Source organism: Callionymus lyra, chromosome 1 (genome assembly GCF_982586985.1).
Source record: "Callionymus lyra chromosome 1, fCalLyr1.hap1.1, whole genome shotgun sequence".
Lineage (NCBI taxonomy): Eukaryota > Metazoa > Chordata > Actinopteri > Syngnathiformes > Callionymidae > Callionymus > Callionymus lyra.
In genome coordinates, this window is record NC_141818.1 from 19371741 (window position 1) to 19398678 (window position 26938).

Genomic DNA, 26938 nt, shown 5'->3' on the forward strand with positions numbered 1-26938 from the left:
GTGCTGCCGAACCTGATCATTCCAGAACTACCTGCATGCTAATTTAATTTATTTAACATTGTTTTAAAATATGTGTTGATACATTGATGTGCTTGTTAACGAATAAAAGTCATTGTCTTATATTTGTACTGGATTTTTATTTCAGTCATTTAAGTTCATCCACAAAGAACAACTCTGCATTTATGGTTTCCAGAGTTTTTCTTTATGATTAAACTAAGAAGCAAATCAAGTTGATAATATCAGCATTTTCTCCATCCAGACATAATGTGCTTTAATATCTGGGAAATGCTTTAATGTATTCCTGATATTATAGTATTTATGATATTAAAACATAATTATCAGAATAAAACGTTTTTTACAAGAGAATAATACTTGTCCTGCAGTTTTACATGCCATAATCTTTACATGGTCTTGCTTTAGAAAGTTTTCCGATTCTTATTACGAAGACTGCTGTTCAAATTAAACTCACACAAACCCTTGTAGGGAGCCGCGGTCCCCAGCACAAAGGTCCCAAACAAGTGATTTTAAAGCATACTTGTTAGCATAGCTAGTCCAAAACAGAGCGAACTGCAGTCGTTCTGAGGAGATTAAATCAATAACATCTGGACTGAATAATAAAAATATCATAAATAGTTGTATTTACAGTATGTGTCAAAATGTCTTTTGAAAAAGGAAAATTAACGATCAGATTTGAGCTCAACAGACACTGCCGGACCCTTGTTGGGCTGCAGGGACGTGGCTGTTTTCCACTCTGGTCATTGGTGTTGGGGTCGTTAAATGACAGGAGGGGGTTATGTGACCCCCAGAAGAGGCACCTGAGCTTTTTAGTGACACAGCAAGACATTCCAGGAGAAGAAACATCAACATTAACATGCTGTGTTGCCTACTTATTTTATTTTACTTTATTAGGATGCATTACTAAATGAATGAAATAGATCAAATGGAATACTATCAAGTTCACAGGAAGGGTCACCAATGAGGGCTCGGGGGGGGGGGGGGACACTCGAGATCTAGTTGGAACTGGTCTGGCCCGGCACCTCCCGGTCTTAAAAGGTGTCTGCAGCTGTGGCGTAACTCTTGACAGTTGGTTACACTCTCTTACGTAAAAACACACAAACATGCTTTACGGTCAACATTCCTGAGCAAAGAGAGGCCACACGCACAAAGAGCATCGAGATGAGGGCCCCAAAATGAACGTCCTTGAAGGGGTGACGTGATGCAACGACATGCTAAAGAGAGAGACATGTGAATAGAAACGATTGTTGTTGTACGAACGAGAGATTGACAGGAAATTATATAAGACTATTATTTAATGAATAAAAAAAAAAATACTTGAAAAAAACATGTGTAAATAATGTTAATTAATGAGTGTTTTTGCTTATTTTCATTACACAAAATAAGGTCCACAATGTTTACTTGGAAAATACAGGCTAAATGTGAGCTAATAGATAAAGTAATAGATAGCTACTCTGTGACAACACCGTTAAAACTACTTGTCTGGAGTAATTACAGGTGACCTTTGACCTTTAACATCACAAAGGTCCTGGGCTCAAATCTTGAGCTAACTCTGGTTTTAGGTTCTGAGTGGAACAAAAGCTGTAACCCATGAGAAATCATCATTAGATAGCAAAATGTATATTCATTCACTATATTAAAAAAAACAGTCTGTATTTGTACATGAAGACATTTCTTTATTGGGACACTGAAACCTCAAATGTTGTCCGATTCTTTACATCTCTTCAGTCCATCTTAGATATGGTACGATGTGCAGAGGTAAGACAGTAAAAGTTAAGTTAATGCAACCATAAATAATTGTAATAAATATCAAGTAAATGTACAGCACATAACTGTATAGCAACACCTCTCTATAATGGACGTGTCCGCTTGATTCTTTTGCTTTTTTTGGGGGTCGGGGGGGAGACAACAGGGTCGCCCGGAGGAGGGAGGGAGGGAGAACACGGAGCATCTCTCTTAGCAGCGGTTTATCCTCCATTAAAAAATAAATCAAAACCAAAAAAGAAATTACAAGCAATTTGACAATCTAGCGTGATGTATCAGTTTTCTTCACCAGAGTTCTGTTCTTGGAAGAGTTGCACAAACTAAAAAGTGAAGCAACAGAGTGTCATAAAAACTGCAAACATCTATTTACATTTTCTTTCCTATTTAATCATTTTTACAGGCAAATAAAAGTTAAAAATAAAAGCGAGAAAAGGCAGAATTGAGAAGAATCCGCTGACCCTCCCCTCCTGGGTGTGTGTGAGTGTGTGTGTGTGTGTGTGAGGGGGGGCGGGGGGAGTTGCCTACGTTTTGGGAGGTTTTGTTACACATTCAGTAGCATAAGCACACGAGCAGCTCAGACGCCGTCTCGTCACATGAGGCGACGCAGGTTTCCCAAACCTGAAGTTCACACCCGAGGCAGCGGAAACTGTCCCGATCATCGTCGCGGGCGAAACCAAACGCAGTTTGAGGGTCCGGTGTCGACCCGGAGGACAGTAAAAACTGCACTCACAGAGAGTTGTCGTACCTCCTGGTTCAGCCTCAGCACTGAGGCGCCACAGCAAAGTTGAACCCGTCACAGCAAAGTCAGACACAAACAGCCTTTGAAATAAATAAGAAAAGAAAAAAACATCTGCTTGTGCAAGTACGCCAGCTAAACCTGACTCTCCATTCACAGATGAGGAAAATTAAATAAATAATCATCCCTAAGATTCCTGAAAGAAAAAACAAAATCATCAAAAATAATGCAAACTATTAATCGAGGGCTCGTGTGGAAACATGCAAATCAAGTCAAGGCTGTCAGAAGTCTAGAGTCTCACTCGGGTCTAACCGCTGAGCGGGTCTTCTCGGTAGTGGATGGCGTAACGAAGTTTGTCCAGCATCACGTCCAGAGAAGTGTACTGCGGCAGCTTCACCATGAACATGCAGGTCTCCACGCGGATGTAGCGAGAGTCTGGCTGACCTGCACACCAGGAACATTCATTTAGTCACTCAAACTTCAGACTAGAGGCATTTCAACCAAACATGTGGGTATTTACATGCTTATTCATATGAATGATCACGATTTCAACTTCACAAATAAACCAAGAAATAAGATATGATCAGCAAAAAGAATAATACATATATATAAAAACATATTGTTTTTTTTACTTACAAAACCTTAATAATATCTGCAATCATATTTACTCTTATATTAACAGATTATTGTTTCCATCTATATAATTTAATATATTTTTAGAATATATAATATCATCACTAGCATGTGGTTAAAGGTACACTAGGGGGCAGCAATGCTCAGCAACTCACAGAAGAACTGAAGAAGAAAGATCCTTCAATATATTTGTAAAAAGCATACGTCTGCTCTGTGACCTGCTCCAGCAGTTTCCGAAAATATTACTGAAAACTGTTTTAGATTTAGAGTTTGCTAACAAACACAGACTTTCTTGACTGAGGCGATAACTTAATGTTACTTTAAGTCATGATGTAGTAATAACCGTCTCTTCTTGGCAGACTTTATGGCCACAGTGTTGGTGAATTGAAACAATCTAGTTTTACCTGGAGCTCCATCAGGTGGCGCTATCTTCATCGGGTACGGGGGGACGTGTGCCGTGTCTGGCCCGCCGTCTTTGCAGGGGCAGGTGAAGGGGATTCGCTCCTGGTTGCAGGCGAACTTGATGAACTTGCAGAGCTCCTCCTGAGTGAACATCTCTAGAGCGGTCCAGAAGAACTCGATGTGCTGGTCCGTTTCCATCAGACCCACTTGGTACATGGTGTGAGCCTTTGGTCCAGAATCACAGTCAAGAGTCAGAAAGTTGACATCAACATCTTGTGATGACTTTGCTGCTGGATCTTTTTGTCAATAGTTACCAGTTAATAATAACCCCCTTGATTACTAATTTATTGTTTACGAACTAATTTCATCGACCAGCAACCTGACTGATTATAAACTGTAATACATATCTTACTAAACATATTTTTTATTATTTTGATTAATTATTAATCTAAATAATACTCAACCTTACTGATGACTAATTCTCAAATTAACTAAATGTATTGATTAGATTGGCTGCTGTCTACTAACCCTATGAATTACTAACCTTATTATTTTATGAGCCCGTCAACTAATCTTATATTAAATGATCATAATGATCAAAGCCTTCAGACCTTCAGTATCCGTACTAGTTACTAATCTTATGGATTATTCAATTCACTGCTTACTCATTTTATTATTACCTTATCTGATTAATTACCAAGATAACCAACTACTAATCCTTTTAGTTATGAAGCTCTTTTTTTGGTAAGAATAGTGTCCACTAACCTTATATAATAATCTTATCTTTACTAATCTGATTAATAATTAAGATTTCTTACTACTAATCTTATTATCGACTCATTTTACTGACTGCTAATCTTAGTTATTACTAAATTTACTAATCCAAACTTCAAATCGTATTTCCATGCTTCCCGACTACTAACCTTATTAATAACTAATCTTATTAACAATTAAACTGATAAATTAATAAGATTCATTATTAGTAATCTTATCTCATCTATTCTTACCTCCCTAACTATTAACTAATCTAATTGATCACTAACCTTTAGGAACTCCAGGTTAATGAACGGCAGTCCGCAGGTGCGCAGCTCCATCTCTACAGGACTGAGCATGGTGAGCAGCTGCAGCGGGATGATGGATCCCAGTCCTGCCCGCACTGCCGTCATACACTCTGTGTTCTGCAACTCTCGCAGCCGCAGACTCCGCACCGCACCAGCGTACACGTCTTTGTTTTCCCAGCTACCCGGGGCAGAAGCACAGGGTTGTAAGTAAGCAGTCGTGACAATATTTGAAGATTCTCCTTCGTACCCAACGGTGAGACTGCGACCCCCCTGACAGAGCTCCACTTCCTCCCCCGTCATGGTGACGTAGGTGAAGGTGCAGCAAGGTCGACTGGGAGATTCTGGACTTTCTCCCGAGTGATGCTGAGAGGAGATCTCCGCACAGAGGGCCTCCAGCTCGCTCTCGTCACTCACCTGGAACAACAGCACTCCTTGTCATCAGGTGACAAGATAAAAGATTCCAAAACAAACTCTTTTACGTTTTCAAACTTTTTGACGTAATTGTAGGTGAGAATGTCGGCTTCTTGGAGGTCCTGCTCAGGATCCAGGGACTCGTCCACCAGACCTTTCCAGAAACAGCTCAGCAGGTCCAGCGGAAGTGGCATGTCGGCTCGGATGGCGATGCCCAGCAGTTGACCGAAGAAGTGCAGCAGCTGTTCTTCTGCGTAGCTGATTGGACAGGGAGTGAGGGTGTACTTCCCCTGAGGAGGAGCAGTCACATGACCCAGGTCAACTCAGCACATCTCACATCAAGCTGTTCTAAACTTTATTTATTCATTTATTATTGTTATTATTTTGTTTTGAATATTGGTTACTATTGTTAATTTATTTATTTTATATTATTGTTTTCCTTTAATTGTATATATTTATGTGAGATGAATAAATGTGCGTAATATATTTAAACTGACAGGAAATGTCAATCTCTATCATTAATTATTTATTTGTATATATTAAAAGTCAAACTCCAATATTTGTATTATTTAAAAACTTCTAAATGAATATCTTTAAAAAAAATACGAGTTGACTCCTACAATTTTTGCAAGGCCTTCATGATGCCCTTGTATTGTCAAAAGCATGTTTGATTTCTTCAAAGGTATTTCAATTACCTTGTTGCGATTGGCAGCAGAACTGGGGCAGGGCAGCAGCAGCGAGAGAGCAGAACTCTGGAGCTCCTTGCATACCTGCCACAGGAAGTGTCTGAAGGAGCCGCCTGAGGAGTTGAGCACAAGAGTTTCACTCACACATTCAAGCTTTCCTCTGAAGGGAGATTGAATGTACTTGTGCCGTGAACTTCCTCTCCAGTGAAGCGGATGTTGAAGGCGTAGGTCGGGTCGCCTCCGCTGGCCAGTTTGACACAGAGCTGCGAGGAGGGAATGCAGGCAAGCTGTCGAGCTGCCTGACAGAAGTATGTGTTCTCTGACGACCGGATTTCTCCTGCGGGGGGGAAAACAAACAAATCGATTAACACTTTAAGAAAAAGGAATCCGGATTAAGCAAATGTCGACTGGTTCAAACCTCCTACGATCTCCAGAGGGTCCAGTGTGATCTCAGGGGCAGCATGGTCGGCTGTTCTCTGCACAGTTGTGTTCAGCACCCGGTTCATCACCGTTACTTTAGTGTCATACAAGATTAGACCTGCCGAAAACATGTCAGTCGGAGATAATCATCCTTGATTCACCTAAAGGAAATCTCTATTGTTTACCTTTGGCTTCATTTATCAGCGCCGCAATGCTGTTCTGGTAGGTGTGCGTTTGTCTTTGCTCCACTAGAAGCAGGAAGAAGCTCTCTAAGGTGTTGTTGAGGGACTGCAACAAGGCAAAGCGCAGGCGCAGACTCTCCACTGGAACGTCTAGAGATATTGGAAAGAGAAAAAATACATGTGACAGTTAAATCAACTACAAAGAAAACCCTCTTTTTACATATGCTGTTCAGAAAATGTGTTTCCTGGGTTTAAAAAATATTTATAGTTTAATTGTACGCACTGAGCAGGCATGTTACGCGTGGATCAGCGATGTCACTCGTGTCCAGGTAGACCTCGTGAGGGTGCAGTCTAGCAGGTGTTATCGCTAAGTGACGACACAGTCTGTTGAGGTACTGGACCAGTGCCACGTCCATCTCTAACGTCCACTTCCTGCTGGCCTTCTGTGCATGACGGGTGTCGATGCACGTGCACCTGTTGAAAAGCAACGCTTGATTCAGAAATGATATCATACATTTTGAGGGGAAAAAAATAAAAACTAAACCATCAATTCAAAACTAATTAAGATTGTAAATGTTTTAAAATCTGTATGCCTACATTTTAAATAATAGAAAAAAGTTTCAAATTGATATACAAGTTGTTATATAAGCCAAAAATAAAGCCATGAAAATAGGTTTAAAGATAGATATAACAGAAAGATTATTTGAATAAGTATACTATATTATATATAGTGTGGGTGAAGTGATTTTTCTGGACAACTTATTTGTTCAAAAATATTTAATACAGTGTTGTTGTTTTTTTTACAGGAAATTTGTAATATTCCACTTTAGATTAATTAAAAAAGATTTTATTATTAGCAGCCACTTGTAAAATGGGCGTGGTTATATGTCGCGTCAACCAAGAAGGTTTGGTTTCCTACATCTCATTAACCTCCATGGTCAATTGAGTTGAAACAGCGGATGAGAAATTAAAAGTAAATGATAGGGAAGTTAGTAGGACTTAAAATGTGAATGTAATATCATGACAGTTTAACGTTCACTTTAATATTTGTTTATATGTTAATATTAATATATGTAATATGTTATTATTTCCTGTCAAGGTCATTATTTATTTATTATTCCCTTATTTTATTATTTAATTAAGTTACTTTTAGGTATAATTTATGGTATAATATTGGTTAGATGGTCTTTTTCAAACTACAAGATTGGGAAAAAAAATGTTTTAAGAATTTGTTCAAAAGAGTTTTATAAATAAAATCAGTCAGACTTTGTTTATACTCAGTGAGTCTTACCTGTCAAAATGGAGGTCGTAACCACAGGCCAGAATTGCCCTCCAGATGCTGCGGATGTCCTGTTTGGCACGGTCGACTGCAAACTTTTGAAAGCCTTCTAGAGTCAGGAACCTTTCTTCTGAAACTAAAATGGAAACTGAACTCAACTATCCACCAACAAACATGTTTATGCCAAGCTTAAACAAACCTTCTGTTTTTTTAGCAGGAGATTTCTCCACATCCTTCTCCTCCGCTCTGGATTTGTCAGGAGATTTTGGTTTCAGGACTGCTTTCTTCTCACTCAGTGCCGTTCTGAACAACACAAGAAAAACCTTCATTTATTCTTCTTTTCCTCAAATATAAATGGTTTTGATTATAAAGTGACATACCTGACACTGTTGAGGACAGATTTCTCTTTGGTAGGAGGTTTGGTTATTGGTCTTTTGGTGCTGACCACTTTGCCCTGGTGCTGTTCTTTTCCAGCTTTGCTGTATTTGTTTTTATTGGGCTTTGGAGTGCCGTACTTCCTCAGAATCTGTTAACAAGAAAATCTCAGTTACACTAACCCAACTCTAGGTAGAGGATACAGCAGTCCTTCACCACTGTAGTCTTCACTAGCTGTCTAAACATTCGTCAGAGTTGTCTTTTTTGGCTTCTTAGGTACCAGTTTTCTAAGCCATAATTGGAATATACAGTAAACAGTGACCTTGAGCTCCTGACTGGCTTAAAATAGGGTGGCTTATGATCATATTGTTTCTTGGTGTTTTAATAAAATCCTATTGTCCTAGTATTTTCTTTCTGAGATCAAAGCTACGTTTGATCTCACACTTCTACTTTATTGATGTATAACTGAGAATGGCTGAAAGAGAACAGGTTTACCTGAGTGAGCTGGTCCTCCAGAACCTTCTTCGAAGGTCTGACATTGGTGAAGAAAGTGTGCAGCAGGTTTCCTGGCGTCTGGGCGTTAATCTGTTCTTTGCTGAGGAATATTTCTGACACTTTGACAGGCTTAGTGGGAGTGAGGCTGAGCATCTGCTCTGAGTGCACGCAGCTCTTAAAGATGTCCGTCAACACGTCTCGTGCTCCAAGAACTAGTTTGTCACCTGGAAATGTTGTTTGAATTATTAAGAGGAAAATAAAAGAATGCAATGAGACAGCTGTGATGGAACACAAACCTCGGAGAGACTTGTCCAAGAAGTAGTCCTCCAGGGCAGAGCTTCCCTGGGTGTCGAACAAACTCTGGTTGACGCTGGAGGCAGTGAGGATCTCTTCGTTGCTCAGCTCCATCAGCTCCTCTTCCCCTTCAAGACTGGACAAGCCAATCAAGTCGCTGCTGTTGAAAAGACTGGCTCGGATTTTTTCCACTTTAGCTCGAGAACGAACCTAGAAGAAAATGTTTCAGTTAAAGAACAATATTTTGAAAACATAATCAAACATAATGGGGCTGGACAGAAAACGGCTTGAAATAACTTTTCCTCTACCGATGAATAAGAATAGTCAGCGAGTCGCAGGGCAGATGAGCTCCACACTGAGATCAATACTTTTGATTTAAAACCAAATCTGTGGACACCACAACTATATTAGCTATTGTTTGGCTGAGTTTGACTGTGTGACCTCGCCCCCGACCTAAACCGTTGAGTGATGCATGCAAAAATGCCGGTAATTTCCCGCTTGTTTGTTTGCGAGTGCTGAGAAATATAAATATAAATATTATAGGGAGGATTGTATTTAAGAATACATTAAATACAAAAGATTAATGCATGTATATTAACAGGCTAAATAGTCACAATGCAAGCACAAACAGCTGTTGGAATGAATCCATAAATACATTTCTTCACCGCATTATAAATAAATAATGAATGGTCTGCTTTGTTCCAGTCCTCGTAGAAATTACAAATGAAAATTTAGAATGAAGTTTTTTGCAGATTTACCATTTAAAAAACTCTTCTGCTCTCTTGGACTGGAGAAAGCCATTACCAGGTCAGGTTTAGACACTATATTTAAATATCATGTTCAACTTTAAAATAAGAATAATAAAATAACATTAAAAATTTTTTTTTACAAAACTTTATTTATAGGTATAAAGAAAAAAGCTACATTCTTTAATGTTAAAGCATCTGGCTTCTCCAGAATACAAAGTCAAGGCTTCTCAGTTTTACAATGGACACTTTTTTACATGCGCAAACAGCTCTTTTTGGGTTCATTTTACATGTTATCTTCCTGGAAACTTGAATAGGTCTACCATTTATTAATTTGGGAACCCTGTCTTTGTCAAGTAGTTTTGTAGTTAAATGACACTTACAGTTTATCCGGACAAATTAACGTAGTGTAGGACAATATTAAAATAATAATTAGAGATTTGTTTTAAACTAAACCAATCATACAGAAAATAAATTAATAATAATGACAAAAAGCTACTTGTTGCTTCTTTAACATTTGTAAAACAGTAATAGACTCACCTCAATGACAGCGTAGCCTTTGATGGGTCTTGCTGCGACTACGTTGCTCTCTTGTGATGTAACCGTGTTCAACGAACCTCCGTCCGACACAGATGGAGTTTCTGCACTGTCTAAAGGCTCTCCTAAGCTCCCGAGACTTCCCAGGCTGCCGGTGCTGCACAAAGACGTGTCCAGGCTCTCCTGACTAGAAACTGTATGGGGATCTTGAGCGCCTTGTTGATGTCCTGCTGCCGCCGTGTTGATGGCTGGAACAGACAACATCTCTTGATCCACGGAAAGCTCACTGGCAGTACGGGACACCCCCTGAGAGGAGCTGCAGATGGAGGTCTGGCTGGTGGAGGCTGAGGCGCTCACACTCATCGCCGGGGTGATGCTGCTGGAGCTGTCGGGACTCTCTGGACCTCCCGTGTTTGGGAATGCCCGTTCTTGCTCGGAGGTTGCTTTGCCATCATGCAGGCTGGAAACTACTCCAGCTTTAGTTTTTTTCGGGTCTTGTTCTTGGAGAGGGATGAATATTTCATCCTTGAAAAGCCCTCCATGAGCATTACAAGCCCTGCGGATGGCGTTTCTCACAACAGCCTCCTCCAGGTGCGTGGGGATACCTGAGAGCACCAGGAGGCGACTGTGAGCTGTCGGGCCCACGAGGGCTTGACAAGCATCTGTGACAGCGTCACTCGTCACACTTAATCCTTGAGGATCCTTGTTAGCAAGATGTCTCAAGATCATCAAGAGAGTAAGGCAGCGGTGAAACCACAGCATGTCCTCAGGTTTACTCCCGGCCATGTTCAGCAAAGCACTGTCACTCTCTGACAAGCGCGTCCCTGCACTCCCTCTCTTCCCAGACACAGCTGCGGCCACTGCTGCTGCCCGCTCGCGCTTCATCTTCACCTTCTTCCTCTTCGAGAGCAGACTGGGGCTCTGAGGGGTCTGGCCTGGGGACGAAGAGGACGACGAGGACGAGTCGCTGAGATTCGGGGCACTGGTGGAGGTCAAAGCTCCGACTGAAGACCCCCCGACATTCAAGGGAAGAGTCACTTCGGTCACGGCCAGACACACCTCCATCAGAGCGTGAAAGTACGTGGAGAAGCGGCTCTGGTCTGTTCCCAGAGCCAACGCCAGGTTTCCGGATGAAGACCCCCCTGACCCTGCTGACCCTGAAGTCCAGCCCTGCGTCTCTCGGTCGTAAAGCTTTCTGAGTTCAGTCTGCATGGCCATGAGTACTGCCAGGCACGGGTTAAGTAACAGACCAATGGAGCTCGACAGGCCTACTGGACTTTTGTGCTGCTCCAAGTGGTGAATCTTTCGTAGAAGCTCAGCCAACAAATGAAAGATGAGTTCTTTGATTGATGGAGCCAGATCAGTGGTCCAGAGTAATCCACCTAAAAGCAGGAAAAGGACTTATTAAAGCAATAATATTTATTATACAGTGAGAAAAGATTAAACAAATATTATTGAAGCATAATAAAAATAATTTACAGGGATCTAAAAAAATATTAATTGGCCTGGAAAAACATGCCTTCTGAAAAAACAATCTATAGGACTTTGTAAAAATAAACGACGAAAATAGGATTTGTGAATTGCACTTTTTATATTGTGAACAGCTTTAAATATATGCACAGTCCATTTGGTAGTGAGTAGTATTGGTGTGTAAGATCCTGGAGATAGAGGAGCAACGACACAATATATTGCAATACTTTATGAACAAGAATATAGTTGCAGTTGCAGTTGTCTGAGTACTCAACTCTGGTGTTACAGAATTTACCGCATGACTCTTGAAAGTCGAAACTGCCTCACATTTTGGAACCAAAATATGCTGAAATCTCAGCTGCTGGAATCGACTGTATCTTCTAGCTGAGAAGGACGTAATGACTGCTGCCATCAAACATCTAATTATTGTATTTCATACAAACAATATAGGAATATAAAACCATAAAACTTTGACAAAATTAAAAAAAGGTTTTGAAAGAAAAAAAACAAGACATACATACAATGCTCTTCAATATCGATGCAGTTAAGTTAAAAATGATATTGCGACAACTAAGAATATTTTCTTCTATTTTAACCAAATCTAAAATGTTTCTAAATTATTAGTTTTATATAACATAAATATGTAAAAGGTTATGGAATGTTTTTTATTCTACCTTAACAGGATTATACAACGAAGACATTCACTTACCTAGCAGTTCTACCACCTGCAGCAGAACAGAAGGTGGAACCGTGTCCAGCTCATCCTCTGATCTTTCCCCATTTTCTCCCAACTTCCAAGTTAATAGCTGCTCAGCGAAGGCCATGGCCAGTGGAAACTCCAGTGGCAATGAGTGCAGCACCACAATAGCACCAGGTGGCGGAGACACACCTTGGATTTAAAACAATATTTAGATGGTCGACAATACATGTAATCCATATCAAAAGTCAAAATAAGCTATTTAATGACAATGTTAAAAAGAAGCTTATTCCTAAAATATCCTGTGGACAATGGACAATGCGCTTTGAAAAATATTTGTTCAATTGTGAGCTTAGGTTAGCTATAATGAAATAACCTATTTTTATCGCATAAAAACACAAGATCAATTATTAATAAAATATTTGTTAAAACTGGTTTGGATGCATGACGGCACATGGTCGGCCATCTTGTCTACAGTTGGATCTCCTCCTTCACTTCATTGATAAATGGATGTAAAACCCTTTTAAGCATTATAATTTAACGCTTACCAAGTTTAATGTGCACTCTGTCTGTGGGGATGATAACCGAGGGATACTGGTTGGTGGTGGGAGGTGGAGTGAGGCCGGTGTTTGTCGGAGATGCATCAAGAGGGTAACAAACTGCCTCCATCAGATTTAGCTGACCATTTCGTCGCACTTTATGACCCAGACCGTACACCATGACTCGTGCCCACGGCGCCTTGTACAGGCTGGAGCTGGAAAGAACAAGACTAAGGATTCAAATGCACCATAACCTTCCTCACAAACCAAGACTCACTCTTTGCGACAGCCCAGTTGGCTTTCTTTGCAGGACACGATTACAAAAGCGGCTCCAGGAAAGCTGACGTCCATGCTGACTTTGGATTCAGTTACAGAAAACTCTTCAGATGTAAATTGCTCCGGTGCATTCTACATTTCAATGAAAAAAATATATATTAAAAAAAAAAATCACATATACATTCATGCTGTTTTTAGAAAGAGAATATTTTCTGTACCTGAAGGAAGCAACAGATTTGCTTGGTAAGATCTAAAAGACTTTCTTCCCCCTGATGCAGAGCTCTAGTGATGGCCACAGTGAGCCATTCCCTGATTGGCTGAGTGTTGCCCTGGTAAAAAAGATCAGTGGGAGAGCAGCTCTGGCCCTGGAGGTTGTGGAGCAGAGACTGGGCCAAGAGGATGGAGTTGGAACTGATGGTCCCATCTGAGGAAACATTGTAAAACCTTAAAAATCTAAAAAAGAAAAAAGTCAAGGAAGGGTAGGTGTCAGAGTGAGCACTAACCTGGAAGGGGCGGAGCAAGCAGCTGATTAGAGAGTAGCTGCAGGTGTTCCAGAGTGATGTCACGGATGGCAGGAATGTGGAAGAGCCGAGTGAAAGTGTGTGGATTCTTCGGGGCAAATATGTTGAGCAAAGCCATTCGACAATAAAGCCGAGCCAAACCACTTTCACAGCGAAGAAGCTCCCTGTTGAAGAAGAAAACAGTAGGTTGAGAGTTTATATTTTGAAAGAGGCAGAGTGAAGCACCTGGACACACCTGTGAATCTGGATATTGCTGCTGTCCAGTGAGACAAGGCCATTCGCTGCTGTACGTCTGGAACCAGCAGGGGGCCGCTCCAGCATTTCAATGGGATACCAGTATCTTACTAGGACACCTTCACTGCGCAGGTACGTCTCTACCTGCACCAGCTCGTTCACCTGAGAACAAACAGATAAACTTATCTGCATCTTTTTAAACAGGTCATGGGGACCAACTCACCGAGTCTACATCGAGAACAACCCCGTGTAAACCAAACGTCTTCATCATGCCCCTGATGGCAAACTTGGGTAGAGAGGTTCCTCCTGTTGTGCTGGACGTGTTGTTGCTGTCGGGGCAACGTATGACCACAGTCAAGCCTGTGTGGGGAAAGTTATGAGAGTAATTTATGACTCACCCAACATTTCAACAAGCCAGTCAGAATCTGTTACCTTTGCGGACTTTATCAATGGTGAACTTGTTTGCCTCGTCCTTGATATCCTCGATGGTCGGGAGATAGAGATCACGAGGAATTCCCCCATTCTCCTCATACAAGAACTCCACAGTCTGCCTCGCAATGTCAACCATACCTGTGAACCACAAAACATGTAAAAAATACTTTTGTATATTACATAAAATATGAGCTCATCCAAAAAATCCTTTAACATAATTATTGCTTAAATTATAGCTTTAAATAAACCATTGTTACGTTTATATTTAACAGAAAAAAACAATTATTACAAACTATTGCAATTAGACTGGTCTAACAGAAGAGAAAGCCAGAAACAAATCTTACATAGTGCTGCTTTAGAACAAATTTGACTCCTATTAAAATAAAATAAACAAGTAATAATAAACAAGCAAAAATTAGGGCTTTTAATTTCGAGTGACCATTTCACTGTGATGGTTATTTTGCGGTCTGCAGCAAAGGGCTTAAAAGAGGAGGATGAGGTGCATGAGAAGAGGTCTACAGCCTTACTGTTTTGTAATTTCTAGTCTGGTTTCTCACCAAGTTGCAGGGCTCCTTTGATTTGGTCCAGGCCGGATTTTCTCTCAGCTTCATTACGAAACCTCCTACGAATTGTGGGGAACACTTTGGTCTCCCAGGCTTTCACCAGCAGGGCATAGTGGTCTTCCTGCAGTCAAGCAGAGTCAGCAAAAAATGAGGACAAAACCTTTGTAGTGGATCTTTAAAAAGACCAGCAAAAAGAAAAAGCACACTTACTCTTGGAACATCGTCGTCATCCTCGTCATCACTTTCATCGTCAGCAATAGGGGGGGGATGTGGGTCCGGCCCTGAGGTCACCAAGTTATCGTAGCTCAACTCTACCTTGTAGTGGCACGAGAGGTCACTGTTGTACTCTGAGGGTTGAAATCAGTTCTGGTTTAGTCAAACACTATCAGGTCAAGATGGAACTAAGTCTGTGAGATAGTAGTAAATATTTACGTTGCTGTGAGACTGCCACTGCAGCGATCCGACAAGGTGGTCCATGAGACCCGGAATCAGAGGTGACACTTGCCCCTGCGTCATTGTCGCTGTCGGAGGCCATAGCAAATGGTAGCACTTCAAAATTAGCGCTTATTTCCTCTGCTAGGTCCACACACAGATCAGCAGCATTCCTGTGAGCTTGTCCTTCTGCATATGCAAACGGCCGACTCCCGAAGTTGGCACGGATCTTTGAATTCTAGGAAATACATTTAAACATAAATCAATCTTTCAATGATATTTTTTTAGTGTCGCTCCAGTTTTACCTTCTTCTGAATATGCACAAGAGGCCACATTCCACCAGCCACATCGTCCAGGGTGGGCCCGAGTCGCTGACCACAGTAGGTGAAATAAACCTTTCCTTTTGGGGCCTGTCCGGGCGGAGGAGGTGTCCCCTCAGAACGCTCCCAGCCAATTCCAGCCACGTCACCTGTAATTAACAGTAATGATTTCCTTCATCTAAGAAAGCATACAGATAAACATAAGCAAGCCATGAATTTAGTAAATTCAAGAAGTAAAATCCATAAATTTAATTATGGATTTCCAAATAAAGCAAATGAGTTATTAGGATTTAGAAAATGTCAGGGATATTTTGCATTCTCTCACCAGGAAGTAGTGCCACATCCAGTCTGACACTTTTCCACTGGAGGAGACTGGAGCCGTTATAGTGTACGGCCCGGCCGTTACTAACAGACAGGAATCGGACAAAACACACAGACGAGAGAAAACAAAGGCAAAGCCAGTCAGCACTCAAAGTCAGAGACAGACAAGTAAGAAAGGAGGGTGGAATCAAGAACAGTTATTATGGAGCATACTTGTGAAATAAACAGGTGCCAACAGGGTTAGTCCATGCTCCGTCTCTTTTTTCAGCCTCTGTAGCGAAACCAAAGGACACAATGGGCCCACTGTCTTCCTCAGAGTCTCCATAAGAGACAACCTCTATTTCCCAGTAGAAAGATGGAGCCTATAAGTGTCCGAAAAATACATGTTAGATGGGTTTTTTTTAATATGATTTGATATGAACAGAGACAGAAAGAAACAAAGGAGCAAATGTGAACCTACCTGAATAGGTACAGATGAGGTAGCATAGATGAAGGTCCCTCTGGGCAGACCTCCTCCTGCACTGGGGTCAGCTAAGAAGGTGACAGAGGTCAGACGAGAGGAGAACATGCAGGCACGAACTGGTGGGAAAACACGGGATGGAGACCAGGTGATTTCTTTAGGCTGTGAAAAGAGAAGAAATCAATTTGTTAAATTGGACATCAGTTTACAGTATATCAGATCTACATACAACTGTACAGTTTCATAGTAAGTTGATGTGTTGTTATTGTAATCATCTTCACTGACTATGATGTTAACAACGTTTAAATGACCATTATAAAAATGTCGTTACCAATATTATTTGTGTGGTAACGTGATGTCAATAATGTAAATGTTGGTGTCTTATTATTGTTGGTAATTATTTAAAGTTTCCGGCAAATCTAGAGAACCTTAAGGTCCATGTGGGGGAAAACAGTATGCTAGACATCTTCTCTTATCTTTGATTTAATAACTTTACCTGTCGGCGATCCGTCTGCATTGGCGGAGGTGGTGGTCGAGCGCAGTCCCGGTATAACATCCTCACTCTTTCACACTGTGATTCAACCATCCCAAGGCGCTCACCTAAATGTGAGAATAAATCATCTCTTAACCTTTTGAATTCACATGGAACAACGGATAAACCTTTAAAAAGTGCACAGACTCTCACCGGGGCTACATTCTTGAGCAACAAGGTTGAGTACTTCGACTGCAGCAGGACACTGTTGGATGAACTCTTCACAGAAGGAACTGTCCTCCAGTAGCTGAGCCATCACCAGACAAGCCCTGAGTAGAAAATGAATCAGCTATATGATGGCAAAGTTGAAGGTGCAAAAAGGTGATCAATTCAAACATATATTAAAATGAGTATGAGAAGAGAACATATATAATAAAAAATAAATTACCTTTCCATCACTTTACCAGTTAGAATTAAATAATATTAATTATATGAGAATGAAATTAACAAAGTTGATAACACCAGCTGTTTCTTGAAATCATCTTGTAAAATCTTTTTTTATTCCTTAACGTCAAATATAACCCCAAAACATTCCTTTACATTATTTGAATAAAAACCTAGTTGTTTACTTCAAACAAGCAACATTAGCAAACAATGTAACTGTGTCTTCGATGTATTGTTCCTGAATGGTTTGATTTATGCACCAATCGTTTTTTTCCCTAAAAAAGCTTGAAAAAAGCTTTATTGTGTCTTTGTTGCATTTTTATGTTTTGTTTGCGATTCTTCTTTACTCTTTACTTTGAATTGTTTTATGCTTCAATGGGGCTGGAATTTATCAGTCAGATCTGGCAACCCTACCTAGAAGAGAAAGCCCCAGTCTTAGCCTCTGCTTCTTTACCAAGACTGGCGACTTTAAAAACCTCAACCACAGTTTTTCAAATTTTACAAAAAACATAAACAATGTTTGAGACACCAACTTTTGACGCATTTCTTTTTTTAAAGAAAGAAACGTTTCTGTTTTTTCATGTAAATAAGGAGCCAGAATGTTAATCTAACGGTTCCAATCATGTTACAATTTCATGTTACATTACAATCTTATAATTAAGAACTGAACACTGACCTGGTTCTGATCTCAGCCAGTAGACGAACTGCTGCCATCACTGGGCTGGATCCATCACCAGTAGCTGGTAAGGAGGTGTGAATAGAGAGACTGCCCTCTTGTGGTAAAAGCATAGACTGTACAGCTTGAACAACCTTTTCTGTGATTGAAAGCTTATACAGGGGAAGCGCCTGGAAAAACCCAAAAAGTGACACAAGTTAGAGAGATTAGATTTAATCGTACGTGAAGGTCTTACCTCAGATCTGGGTGTGCACAGACGTGAGATTGGTACCGTCAGGATATCAGAAGCTTTGCAGGCTTTCCGGTAGTCACAGGAGGGAAATTTCACTGTTGCTATTCCTTCTTGCTCATTGATGGACCTCACTATTCCAACACTGCCCAAAACACCTTTGCCCATAACCTGCACAACAAACAAATGATTACAAAGAGATGATAACTCAGCAATGAAATAGTTTCTGCAATTGAGTCAAACAAACCTGAACCTCTGAACCAATCTTGATCGTTTCCTTGAAGCCTCCGAGGGCACAGAGAGCTGCAACTGCCTGTCTGCCGATGGCCTGAAGCTTTGCAAGTTTTTTGACGCTACTGCTTCCCGTCTCCAAGATTGTTTCAGCATATTTGCCCAACTGGGGGATAAACATCAGGGCACGAGACAGAACCTTCCAATAAAATAAAAAAAAAACACAATGTTTAATATAGATTTGTCAAACGGAGACACGTCTCCTTTACAGAAAAAGTTGATATACCTTTTCAGCAGTGCTCGTCCAAATCTGAGCAGTGTTGGACTCAGGAGCGGTGAGCAAGCTGTGCAGCAAAGCGATGACCTCAGCAGCCATACTGTTGGCAACATGGCCGCTGATAAATGGTCTGACTGGATCCGACCTATTCAAGGTAAAGCGGTATAAATGCATGATTACATTGGATAAGGAGCCAAAATACACCATTGCAAAAAAACAACATCTGGAGTGTGAATGAGTAAATAGTTCTGGCAACATGATCATGGTTGACTTGTTATCACAATCCGACTGATTGATTGAAGGACACCAGCGCCCCCACACCATTACATAATTACACTAATACATATATTTAAAAATTAGATTTACCTCCAATACAGTTAACTAGCTTTAGTTAAAGGTGGCTATTGTAATACATCAACTGAAAAGAAAATTGCCTACAAGTAAATTAAGTTTTTTGCTTTAAATAGTTTACGACCAAACATTTTAACATAACATAATAAACGGATCCATATTGACCTGGCTAGCTCAGCGTTCCTGTCCCTGCACACTGCGCTTTGTGCGGTCTTCTTCTTGTCTCCAGTGGTGACCCCTCCAGCAGACTCCTGGGTTACAGTCTCCACTGGTGGACCAACGCTAACAATCAGTCCAGACTGAGCCCATTTGTTGGCCTTTCTAAGGGCTGCAGCAGCTTCTTCCGTCACCACTTCACAACAACCATTCTGGAGAAGGTTTTAGAGAGTTAGCTTCTCTAGCCTGATATCAGTAGAAGTCTTTAGTCCTTGAGAATACTTACTTTTGTCATATCCCGGTCCATCTTGACAACCTTTTCCATGTTTGCTCCAGTGCCAAGCCGGAATGGTCTTCCCTCTGAGCTGCTGTATTTTTAAAAGAAAATGTTTAATTTCCTTTAAAGAACATAAGAACATTTGGAATCAATTTTCATCTGGGTTAAATTCAAATGACGCATCTGCCCACTCATGGCCTCTTATGGAAACTAACATCACACTTTCTCATTTCAATACTTCTCCCTTTTCTATCTTACTCTCAAATACTATTCCTCAGCTCAGAGTTCTAAAAAATGATTTAATCTTATTCAATTCCTTTAAAATATTAAAACAAATTAAAAATGTCCTAAACTTGTCAGAACACTCTGTTTATACACCTATTTGCCATAACACTTCTTTTAAACCAGGACAGATGGATCCAGTGTTCAGTGAGTGGTCTGAGCGAGGTTTATGTTCCTTCAAAGATTTGTATTTTAGCGGTAGATTTGCTTCTTTTGCTCAATTGCAGTCAAAGTTCAATTTGCCGAACTCTCACTGATTCAGATATCTTCAAATCCGGAACTTTGTCAGCAAATCATTTCAGTCTTTCGAGCGTTTACCAAAAGAACATACTTTTCATCATACAATGAGGAAATCCTCCACCTCAAACCATTTAATTTCAATACTTGTGTCTCTATTTTACAAGGCGGTCCCTTCGTCGCACATTAAAGAGTCGTGGGAAAAAGATTTGGGCGAGAAAATATCAGACGATGTGTGGACGAGGGGATTTAGCCTGATTAAACTCTGTTCGATAAATGCAAGGCTTCAATTAATTCAATTTAAGGTCGCTCATAGACTCCACTATTCCAAAACAAGGCTAAACAGAATCTTCCCTGCCATTCCATCCTCATGTGATCGCTGTTCAACGTCAGAGGGTTCACTCGGACATATGTTCTGGTCTTGCTGCAGGTTAAGAACTTATTGGTTGAAGTTTTTCAATTTTTTCTCTAAAGCATACAAGGTGAATGTGATCCAGACCGGTGCTTTGGTTGTTTTGGGATGTTCTGAATCAACCTCTAATCTATCCAGCACTCAGCAACAAGCTCTAGCTTTCTCTCTGGTTGTTGCAAAGAGAGTGATCCTGAGTGAATGGAAATCACCATCTCCACCTTCCTTCAAAAAATGGCTCAATGATATGGTTTCTCTCCTGTATCTGGAACAAATTAGATACACAATGTCTAATTTACACTTGAAATTTGTCAAGATCTGGGGACCATTTCTGGACGCTATCAGGAAATGACAATGAAGCATATGCCACCTATTGTTGCTGTTCCTCGAGAGGGAGTTTTGTGAACTCTCTGACCTCCTTGTAAATACCTTTTTTTTTTCTGCAGCATTGAAAATGTTAACTTATTTTTTTTTTCTTTTGTGGTCTGGCACTTGGTTTTTCTTGTTTTGATGTTTCTTATTGCCCTGTTGGTTTTATTTTTTCTGTCTTTTACATATATAATATAATTTACTATATATATATATATATATATATTTTGTTTGTTTGTTACTGTGTACTGTCTTTTTTGTCTGAAATGAAAATAAAATTTGTAAAAAAAAAAGAACATAAGAACAATCCCAAAATAACCAAAATGTATCAAACAGGAAGTACGAGTCTAATGAAGTCATGATATCAACAAGAACATTCATCTACTTTTTGGAGACAACCATCTGGAGGGCCACATAGAATGACTTGGCGGGACAAGTTTGATGTGCTTTAAATTAACAACTTAGATAAGTTTTTTTCTGCCTTTTTATGTCTTTCATATTACCTGAGCTACTTTTGAAATGAACTGTTAAATGATTTACTTATTGGGATCCTCTGTGTTATACAATTGTTTAAGTCAAAATGACGTATAAATGAAAAAAGTTCAGGATTCAATTTGTTGTCATTGTTCAGAGGTACCCGTTTATTGTAACAGGTATAAAATTGACTAGACGTTGAATGAAAAAGTTAATGAAGTAAAACAAGTTAAATGTATCCAGAAACCTGTTCTCTCAGTTAAAAACTTTATTCATCAAATTTTTATGGAAGAAAAAACGCCCTAGACTGCGCCTATCGTTATTGTTCTTGCCCTATGATAGAGGAGGCCTTCAATGTCCCAACCCACAATGGTACTATTGGGCAGCATGGAGGAAAGTTCATTAAAACTACCCTTCCCCATGTTCTTATATTCAGCCAATTCGAGAAGATTAAAAACGTATACAAATAATCCTATAGTAAGAAACATTATTAACGTATGGGTCCAAGTTAAAAAATATTTCAAAGAAGACGACTCACTTTCAATCTTCAGTCCAATATGGGGAAATTAACAATTTCCCCCGGGAAAAAGTGAGGGAGGTTTTGGCATTTGGGCTGAAAGGGGTCTACACACAGTGGGGGATCTTTATAGCCCAGATGACAAACAACTTCTTTCCTTCAATGACATTGTTCATAAATACAAAATAGCTCATAGCCACTTCTTTAAATTTTTACAAATAAGAGACTTTATAAGATCTCAACAAAAACAATCATTATCTATCCCCAAACTAACTATTATAGAAGAAATGATGTTAAAGGATGCCCAAGGAAGAGGGTTGATATCAAAAATATATGGTGAACTGGTTGCTCAGTCACCAGAATCTTCAACAAGCAGACTAAATTCTTGGAGGGAAGACCTACAGGTCATCATCTCGGATGTGGAATGGGAACGGGCCTGCACAAAAGCTCAGTCACAAACGGTTAACACACGCCTTAAATTATTGCAATATAACTGGCTAAAGCGTACTTATTTGACACCAGTCACACTTAATAAATTCAACAGCACTGTTCCAGATGTTTGTGTCAAGTGTGGAACTGAGAAAGGCACACTCTTCCACTGTTTGTGGCAATGCTCCAAAATATAAACATTTTGGAAGGAAGTACAACTAAGTCTCGAAGGAATGTTGGGAATTAAATTAAATCTGGAACCTAAACTTTTCCTATTAAGTTTGTACCCTGTTGGTTGTCCAATCCTAAAGAAACACAGAATATTCATTGATATTGCTCTATTGTTGGCCAAAAGAGTGATTGCAGTAGCATGGAAGGAGGTGGACAAGCCAAATATTGGAAGATGGTTGTTAGAATTAACATCAACTCTGCCACTGGAAAAAAATCACATACACCATCAAGGGTAAACAGCAATGTTTTGAAGATGTGTGGGGCCCCTTCTGTAATTTCCTTATTAATAAGGACATTTCTCAAATGATGGAAGTACCTGAGCAAGAGGTATCATGACCTGGGATAATTCGAATGGACAGCATTAATTTTCCTTTTTATGTTAATTGGGACAAAAATGATGGATACATCATATTCTGGGGCTTGAATCTATTCATGTAAATTTTATTTCACCCTCATTTTATTTTATTTTTGATATATGTTTTTTTTGTGATTTTGTTTTGTATTTTACTTTTTCGTTTGTGACTTTATTGTGAAACTGTATGTGTCTGTATATTGTTGTTTGAAAAGAATAAAAGAAATTGATGGAAAAAAAAATGTATCCAGTGAACTAATACAACATTGCTCTCTTATGTTAACAGGGGGGATGTTTGTGTGACAGAATTCTTACCTTAGTAAAGGTTGAAGGACCTCATGGGAAGACTGGTCTTCTCTCTTGTGGATAAAGATGGACAGCTTTCCATCAACTGCCTCCCCCTCCTCCCCAACCTCATCACTTTTTAAGGCTCCCTTGGAACTGGCCCGGGAAAGACTGGTGTCTGGCTCAGAGGAACTGGGGGAAAGCAAAGTCTGGCAACCTATTAAAAAAATAATGAAAATGATGATTTAATCTCCCATTATAATAGTTTAATCAATTCTTAAAACAAACCTGGAACTACATAGTCGGCCAACTTGGCGAGCAACAAGGCAGCGATGCGTGAAGCAGGGTCGTTAGAATCTTGCTGGTCAGAATCCAGCGTGTTAATAGAGTAGCTCCATGAGGGCAGCGCCACATTCCCACAGTCTTCCACGCTCATTAGTGGCAGGGCAGCCCGGCAAAGCTGCAGGATGATCAGGACCAGCTTTGGTGAGGGTCTCTGGTCAAGCAACAGGGACAAGAGCTTGGAAACACATGCTGGCTGGCTCAGGATCGCTTTTCCGATGTGACTCCTGGAATAAAGGTAGTTATTAAACACAAATATAGATACAAACTTGTTTTAAAAGCTATACATTGAAAGAACAAGACTACCTTGAAAGGTCATTCAGAAGACTAAGCACATCTTGTAAGGCGTCGTTTCCGGCAGCCTGATTCCCACAACACTCGGTTGCTCTGGCCAGATGATTGGTCAGCAAACTGGACACTTGTCGTGCTAAACCAGAGTGAACTGCATCTGTAGATCCACCTTCAGAACAATGATGATAATAAAATAAATAAAAGCCAACAGCAAACCAATATAGTTCAGTATGAGCTATAGCTGACCTTCCACCTTCTCCCACTCGATACATCGGTTGGCCAGCACCTGAAATGCTGCCCAGGCCATCGTCGCCACCTTCTGCTTTTTCGTCTGCTTCTCATTTGAGATGCATTCTCTCTGACCACTCAAGCTACACAAACTGTCCATGAGTTGGACCAGTCCGCTTCGCACAAGGCACTGCTCTTCACTCCTAAAAAGAAAAAACAGTTGGAATAAACTGACCAAAAAAAAAATCCGGTTTTAACTTAAATTAGATGTCCAACCTGGTATAGGGGATTGTGCACAACAGTCCAATACTGTTAGCACAAGCAATCGGGTAGCGCGCACAGAGGGACACCACAGATGTCATCGTTTCACCGAAGGCCTCTTGGACCTGCTCAACCATTCCACCACAGGTCAGTTCTTCAATCCTGAAAGACATGGGAAACGTGGAAAAATACACTTTAATACACTCAAAAAAAAAGACACCGAGATGTCAGCCGCACAATCTAAATCATATAAGGGCATTTAGTGGCATGGGGTCCACATCAAAGTTTATGTTTTAAGTCTCGAAAAAAAATCCCCTATATCTGTCTCTAGTCAGTGTGGAGTTCATTTAGAGGTTTTGCTCACCTTGGGCCTCCTTGCAATACCATAGTCACTGGTCCCACCAGGTGTGTGACTCCGCCCACTCTGACAGCAGCAGTGAGCAACTCCCTCATGTGAACAAGGGCCTGCTTTCTTGTGCTGCCACGTCTCCATCTTGTCTGTGCAGCAGAAAGAAAACTGCTGCTGGAAACCTAAAGAATAATGCAAGAAAACAAAGTGAATAGCCAGTTTTACGGTGTGTAATTCTTTCTCAATTGTATCAAGAACTGCCAGCTTACTGCCTGATCCGGTGTGGTGCCGATAAAGGCAAAGAGTTGTCCAAGAAGCACGCTGTAGGTCGGCTTGTCACGGCTGTCCTCGACAGCTAAAGACTGCAGGAGTGAAAAAGAGCTGCTGCGATGACTAGTAGGATGATGTCGCCTCCTGTTAAGGGGAGAAAAATTATTGTATCTGCTTCCAAAAATAGCTTTTTAATAGAAAATTACCTTTGAGGGGCATGTGTAAACTCCAAGTCTTGGTTGGCGATCATTTCCAGGTCAGACGGTGCTGACATGCTGCGAAGGAAAGCTGGCTGCTTCACCGACGGAGTTGTAGTTTTGGAGTCTGATACAGACTTGGAGGCTGAAAAAAGAATATACAACTGCTTGTAAAAAACACACTTAAATCAATAACAAGTTGAGTGAATCAGTACCTGGTCCTGGTGTTCCTGCAGGTGTAGCGGTTAGACTTCTGCAGTGTGGAGCGATGGTCACATGAAGCAGCAGCTCAGTGCGGTTCATCAAACTCTTCACCAGTGCCTTGGTTTTAGCCAGTGGTGTTGAGCTTCTGTGTTGCAATGTGTTGACTTCGTGAAAGAACCTTTCCCTGTTCAGGACATTTCAAGTTGAAATCACATCCAGATAATTCAAGAAAGCAGACGTGACTCACTTACCTCAGACCGAGGACTACATTTTCTAAATCATTGAAGTCGAGAGGAACTTCTTTTAAGGAACAAAGCAACTCTAGCTCCTTGATTTTGTTCTGGTGGAAAATGGAATATAAAATACAATTTATTGTCCCATTTGTAAAATAAATTATAAATATAAGTTTGCCGTGGGAAAGGTTTGAATGTGCTGTGAATTACCTCAAAAAAATGGTAGTCATGGAAGAAAGGGGTGTTGTTCTCCAGCTTGCCTTGCTGCGCCTCCTCCACTTCATTCTGCCATTTCTGCTCCAGCTCTGCTACACTCTACACAGACGAGAAGAACATTTAAAACAGGATAGAAAGTTAATGTTTTTCATTTACCTGGCGAACCCCAAAGGTAGCGATCAAGCAATATAAAAAGGTTCATGCCTACATAATTGTCTCGTAGACACATGGGTCCCTTTGTTCCAACTGACAGTCACATAAATACAACTAGAAAAAATCTAAGTGTCAGTTGAGGAGGAGTTTACCTGTAGTTGGCGCTGCATCGCGTTGATCTTTTTGAAAGTCTCTGCCATGATCTTACTGACGAGATCGTACTCTTCTGCATGATCCTCTCGATATTGGTAATTGACAAGCGACTGCAGAGCGTCCACAAGGCTTAGATGTTTGATGACGCACGACACTATGACTTCCTCCATGACATCCGGCCTTATCATCTCCCTGCATTGACAAGAACAATCACATTATCTTGGATGGCAGGAAGAATATCACTTAATTAGTTACAGACCTAAAGATGCGAGTTTTGTTTATCACTCATGGACATTTTTGAAATCCATTGAATTTGCCCCTTTTATATGAATATTTTATCAATATTATACAGTTGTTAGAAAATATGTTGCAAAATAACAAAAACATTTTTTTCTACAGTCGATTTTAATGTTGTCATAGAATTCTTGGTCTTAATTATCTTAACTAAAATTAAGTTGAGAGACAACTCAGGATATATAGTTGCTGTCTTACTTTATGCTCGGACGAAACTGGGGTCGAGCTCTGCCCGACACCTCTCGTAGTCTTCCCATGATCCCAGGTGGAAGACGAATCCGAGGCAAGTCGAAGTAGGTTCCTGGCATGAAGCCCGGCGGTGGGATTAGTACATCTGAGGGGTATGTGAACTCGCGGTCCTCGTCAATGGTTAGGGGAAGTGGTGATGGGCTGGGCGTGAGAGCAGGTGAGATGGCGCCGTTGGCTTCGACCTGCCACTGACACCTGATGAAGACATAAAACCATTCGTTTTATCCACATCCTACCATTAATGACAAATTTAAAATATGAAAAGGATCATTCACTTCACCTTTGCAGAAGCTTTGAGCAGAGTAGATCATGACAGGCTTCTTCTTCTCTGGCCACCTCCGGCCCGTTATAAAGAATACGCAGCATGGAGCAAGCAAGCACGGACAGACCCAGTGCAAGGTCGGCCAGAAAGGGAAGCCCGCCTGAAACATCCTCAGAGGACTCCTGAAACAAAAACATTTCAGTATATACTTCATCAACAACATTTGAAGAAGTTAGA

General features: G+C 40.5%; 1 protein-coding gene across 4 annotated transcripts in view; it reads right to left on the reverse strand.

Moving 5' to 3' along the window:
- Window positions 1–1670: 1670 nt before the first annotated feature.
- Window positions 1671–26938, reverse strand: part of hectd4 (HECT domain containing E3 ubiquitin protein ligase 4) — a 37847-nt gene continuing 12579 nt past the window's right edge. For 2 of the 4 annotated variants that reach the window (XM_087796223.1, XM_087796214.1), the window contains exons 24-76: window positions 26720–26883; window positions 26389–26634; window positions 25896–26088; window positions 25585–25689; window positions 25393–25481; window positions 25153–25325; window positions 24947–25082; window positions 24740–24884; window positions 24486–24652; window positions 24137–24283; window positions 23879–24063; window positions 23648–23801; window positions 23288–23568; window positions 23030–23216; window positions 19424–19505; window positions 19147–19349; window positions 18640–18775; window positions 18370–18552; window positions 18129–18293; window positions 17894–18063; window positions 16987–17102; window positions 16798–16901; window positions 16302–16463; window positions 16055–16203; window positions 15846–15925; window positions 15506–15669; window positions 15201–15438; window positions 14979–15115; window positions 14763–14889; window positions 14206–14343; window positions 13997–14133; window positions 13775–13935; window positions 13522–13703; window positions 13237–13442; window positions 13020–13150; window positions 12752–12957; window positions 12216–12395; window positions 10040–11418; window positions 8756–8963; window positions 8460–8683; window positions 7970–8115; window positions 7789–7892; window positions 7602–7725; window positions 6594–6784; window positions 6314–6460; window positions 6127–6246; window positions 5890–6045; window positions 5718–5821; window positions 5091–5312; window positions 4859–5025; window positions 4594–4789; window positions 3553–3775; window positions 1671–2959 (exon numbers count right to left, since the gene is read on the reverse strand). In XM_087796223.1, the coding sequence (XP_087652349.1) occupies window positions 2823–2959; window positions 3553–3775; window positions 4594–4789; window positions 4859–5025; window positions 5091–5312; window positions 5718–5821; window positions 5890–6045; window positions 6127–6246; window positions 6314–6460; window positions 6594–6784; window positions 7602–7725; window positions 7789–7892; window positions 7970–8115; window positions 8460–8683; window positions 8756–8963; window positions 10040–11418; window positions 12216–12395; window positions 12752–12957; window positions 13020–13150; window positions 13237–13442; window positions 13522–13703; window positions 13775–13935; window positions 13997–14133; window positions 14206–14343; window positions 14763–14889; window positions 14979–15115; window positions 15201–15438; window positions 15506–15669; window positions 15846–15925; window positions 16055–16203; window positions 16302–16463; window positions 16798–16901; window positions 16987–17102; window positions 17894–18063; window positions 18129–18293; window positions 18370–18552; window positions 18640–18775; window positions 19147–19349; window positions 19424–19505; window positions 23030–23216; window positions 23288–23568; window positions 23648–23801; window positions 23879–24063; window positions 24137–24283; window positions 24486–24652; window positions 24740–24884; window positions 24947–25082; window positions 25153–25325; window positions 25393–25481; window positions 25585–25689; window positions 25896–26088; window positions 26389–26634; window positions 26720–26883 (9777 nt within the window). In that variant the 3' untranslated portion in view covers window positions 1671–2822. Of the gene's footprint in view, window positions 2960–3552; window positions 3776–4593; window positions 4790–4858; window positions 5026–5090; window positions 5313–5717; window positions 5822–5889; window positions 6046–6126; window positions 6247–6313; window positions 6461–6593; window positions 6785–7601; window positions 7726–7788; window positions 7893–7969; window positions 8116–8459; window positions 8684–8755; window positions 8964–10039; window positions 11419–12215; window positions 12396–12751; window positions 12973–13019; window positions 13151–13236; window positions 13443–13521; window positions 13704–13774; window positions 13936–13996; window positions 14134–14205; window positions 14344–14762; window positions 14890–14978; window positions 15116–15200; window positions 15439–15505; window positions 15670–15845; window positions 15926–16054; window positions 16204–16301; window positions 16464–16797; window positions 16902–16980; window positions 17103–17893; window positions 18064–18128; window positions 18294–18369; window positions 18553–18639; window positions 18776–19146; window positions 19350–19423; window positions 19506–23029; window positions 23217–23287; window positions 23569–23647; window positions 23802–23878; window positions 24064–24136; window positions 24284–24485; window positions 24653–24739; window positions 24885–24946; window positions 25083–25152; window positions 25326–25392; window positions 25482–25584; window positions 25690–25895; window positions 26089–26388; window positions 26635–26719; window positions 26884–26938 lie in introns of all 4 variants that reach the window. The other 2 variants (XM_087796206.1, XM_087796197.1) reach the window with 1 other exon arrangement.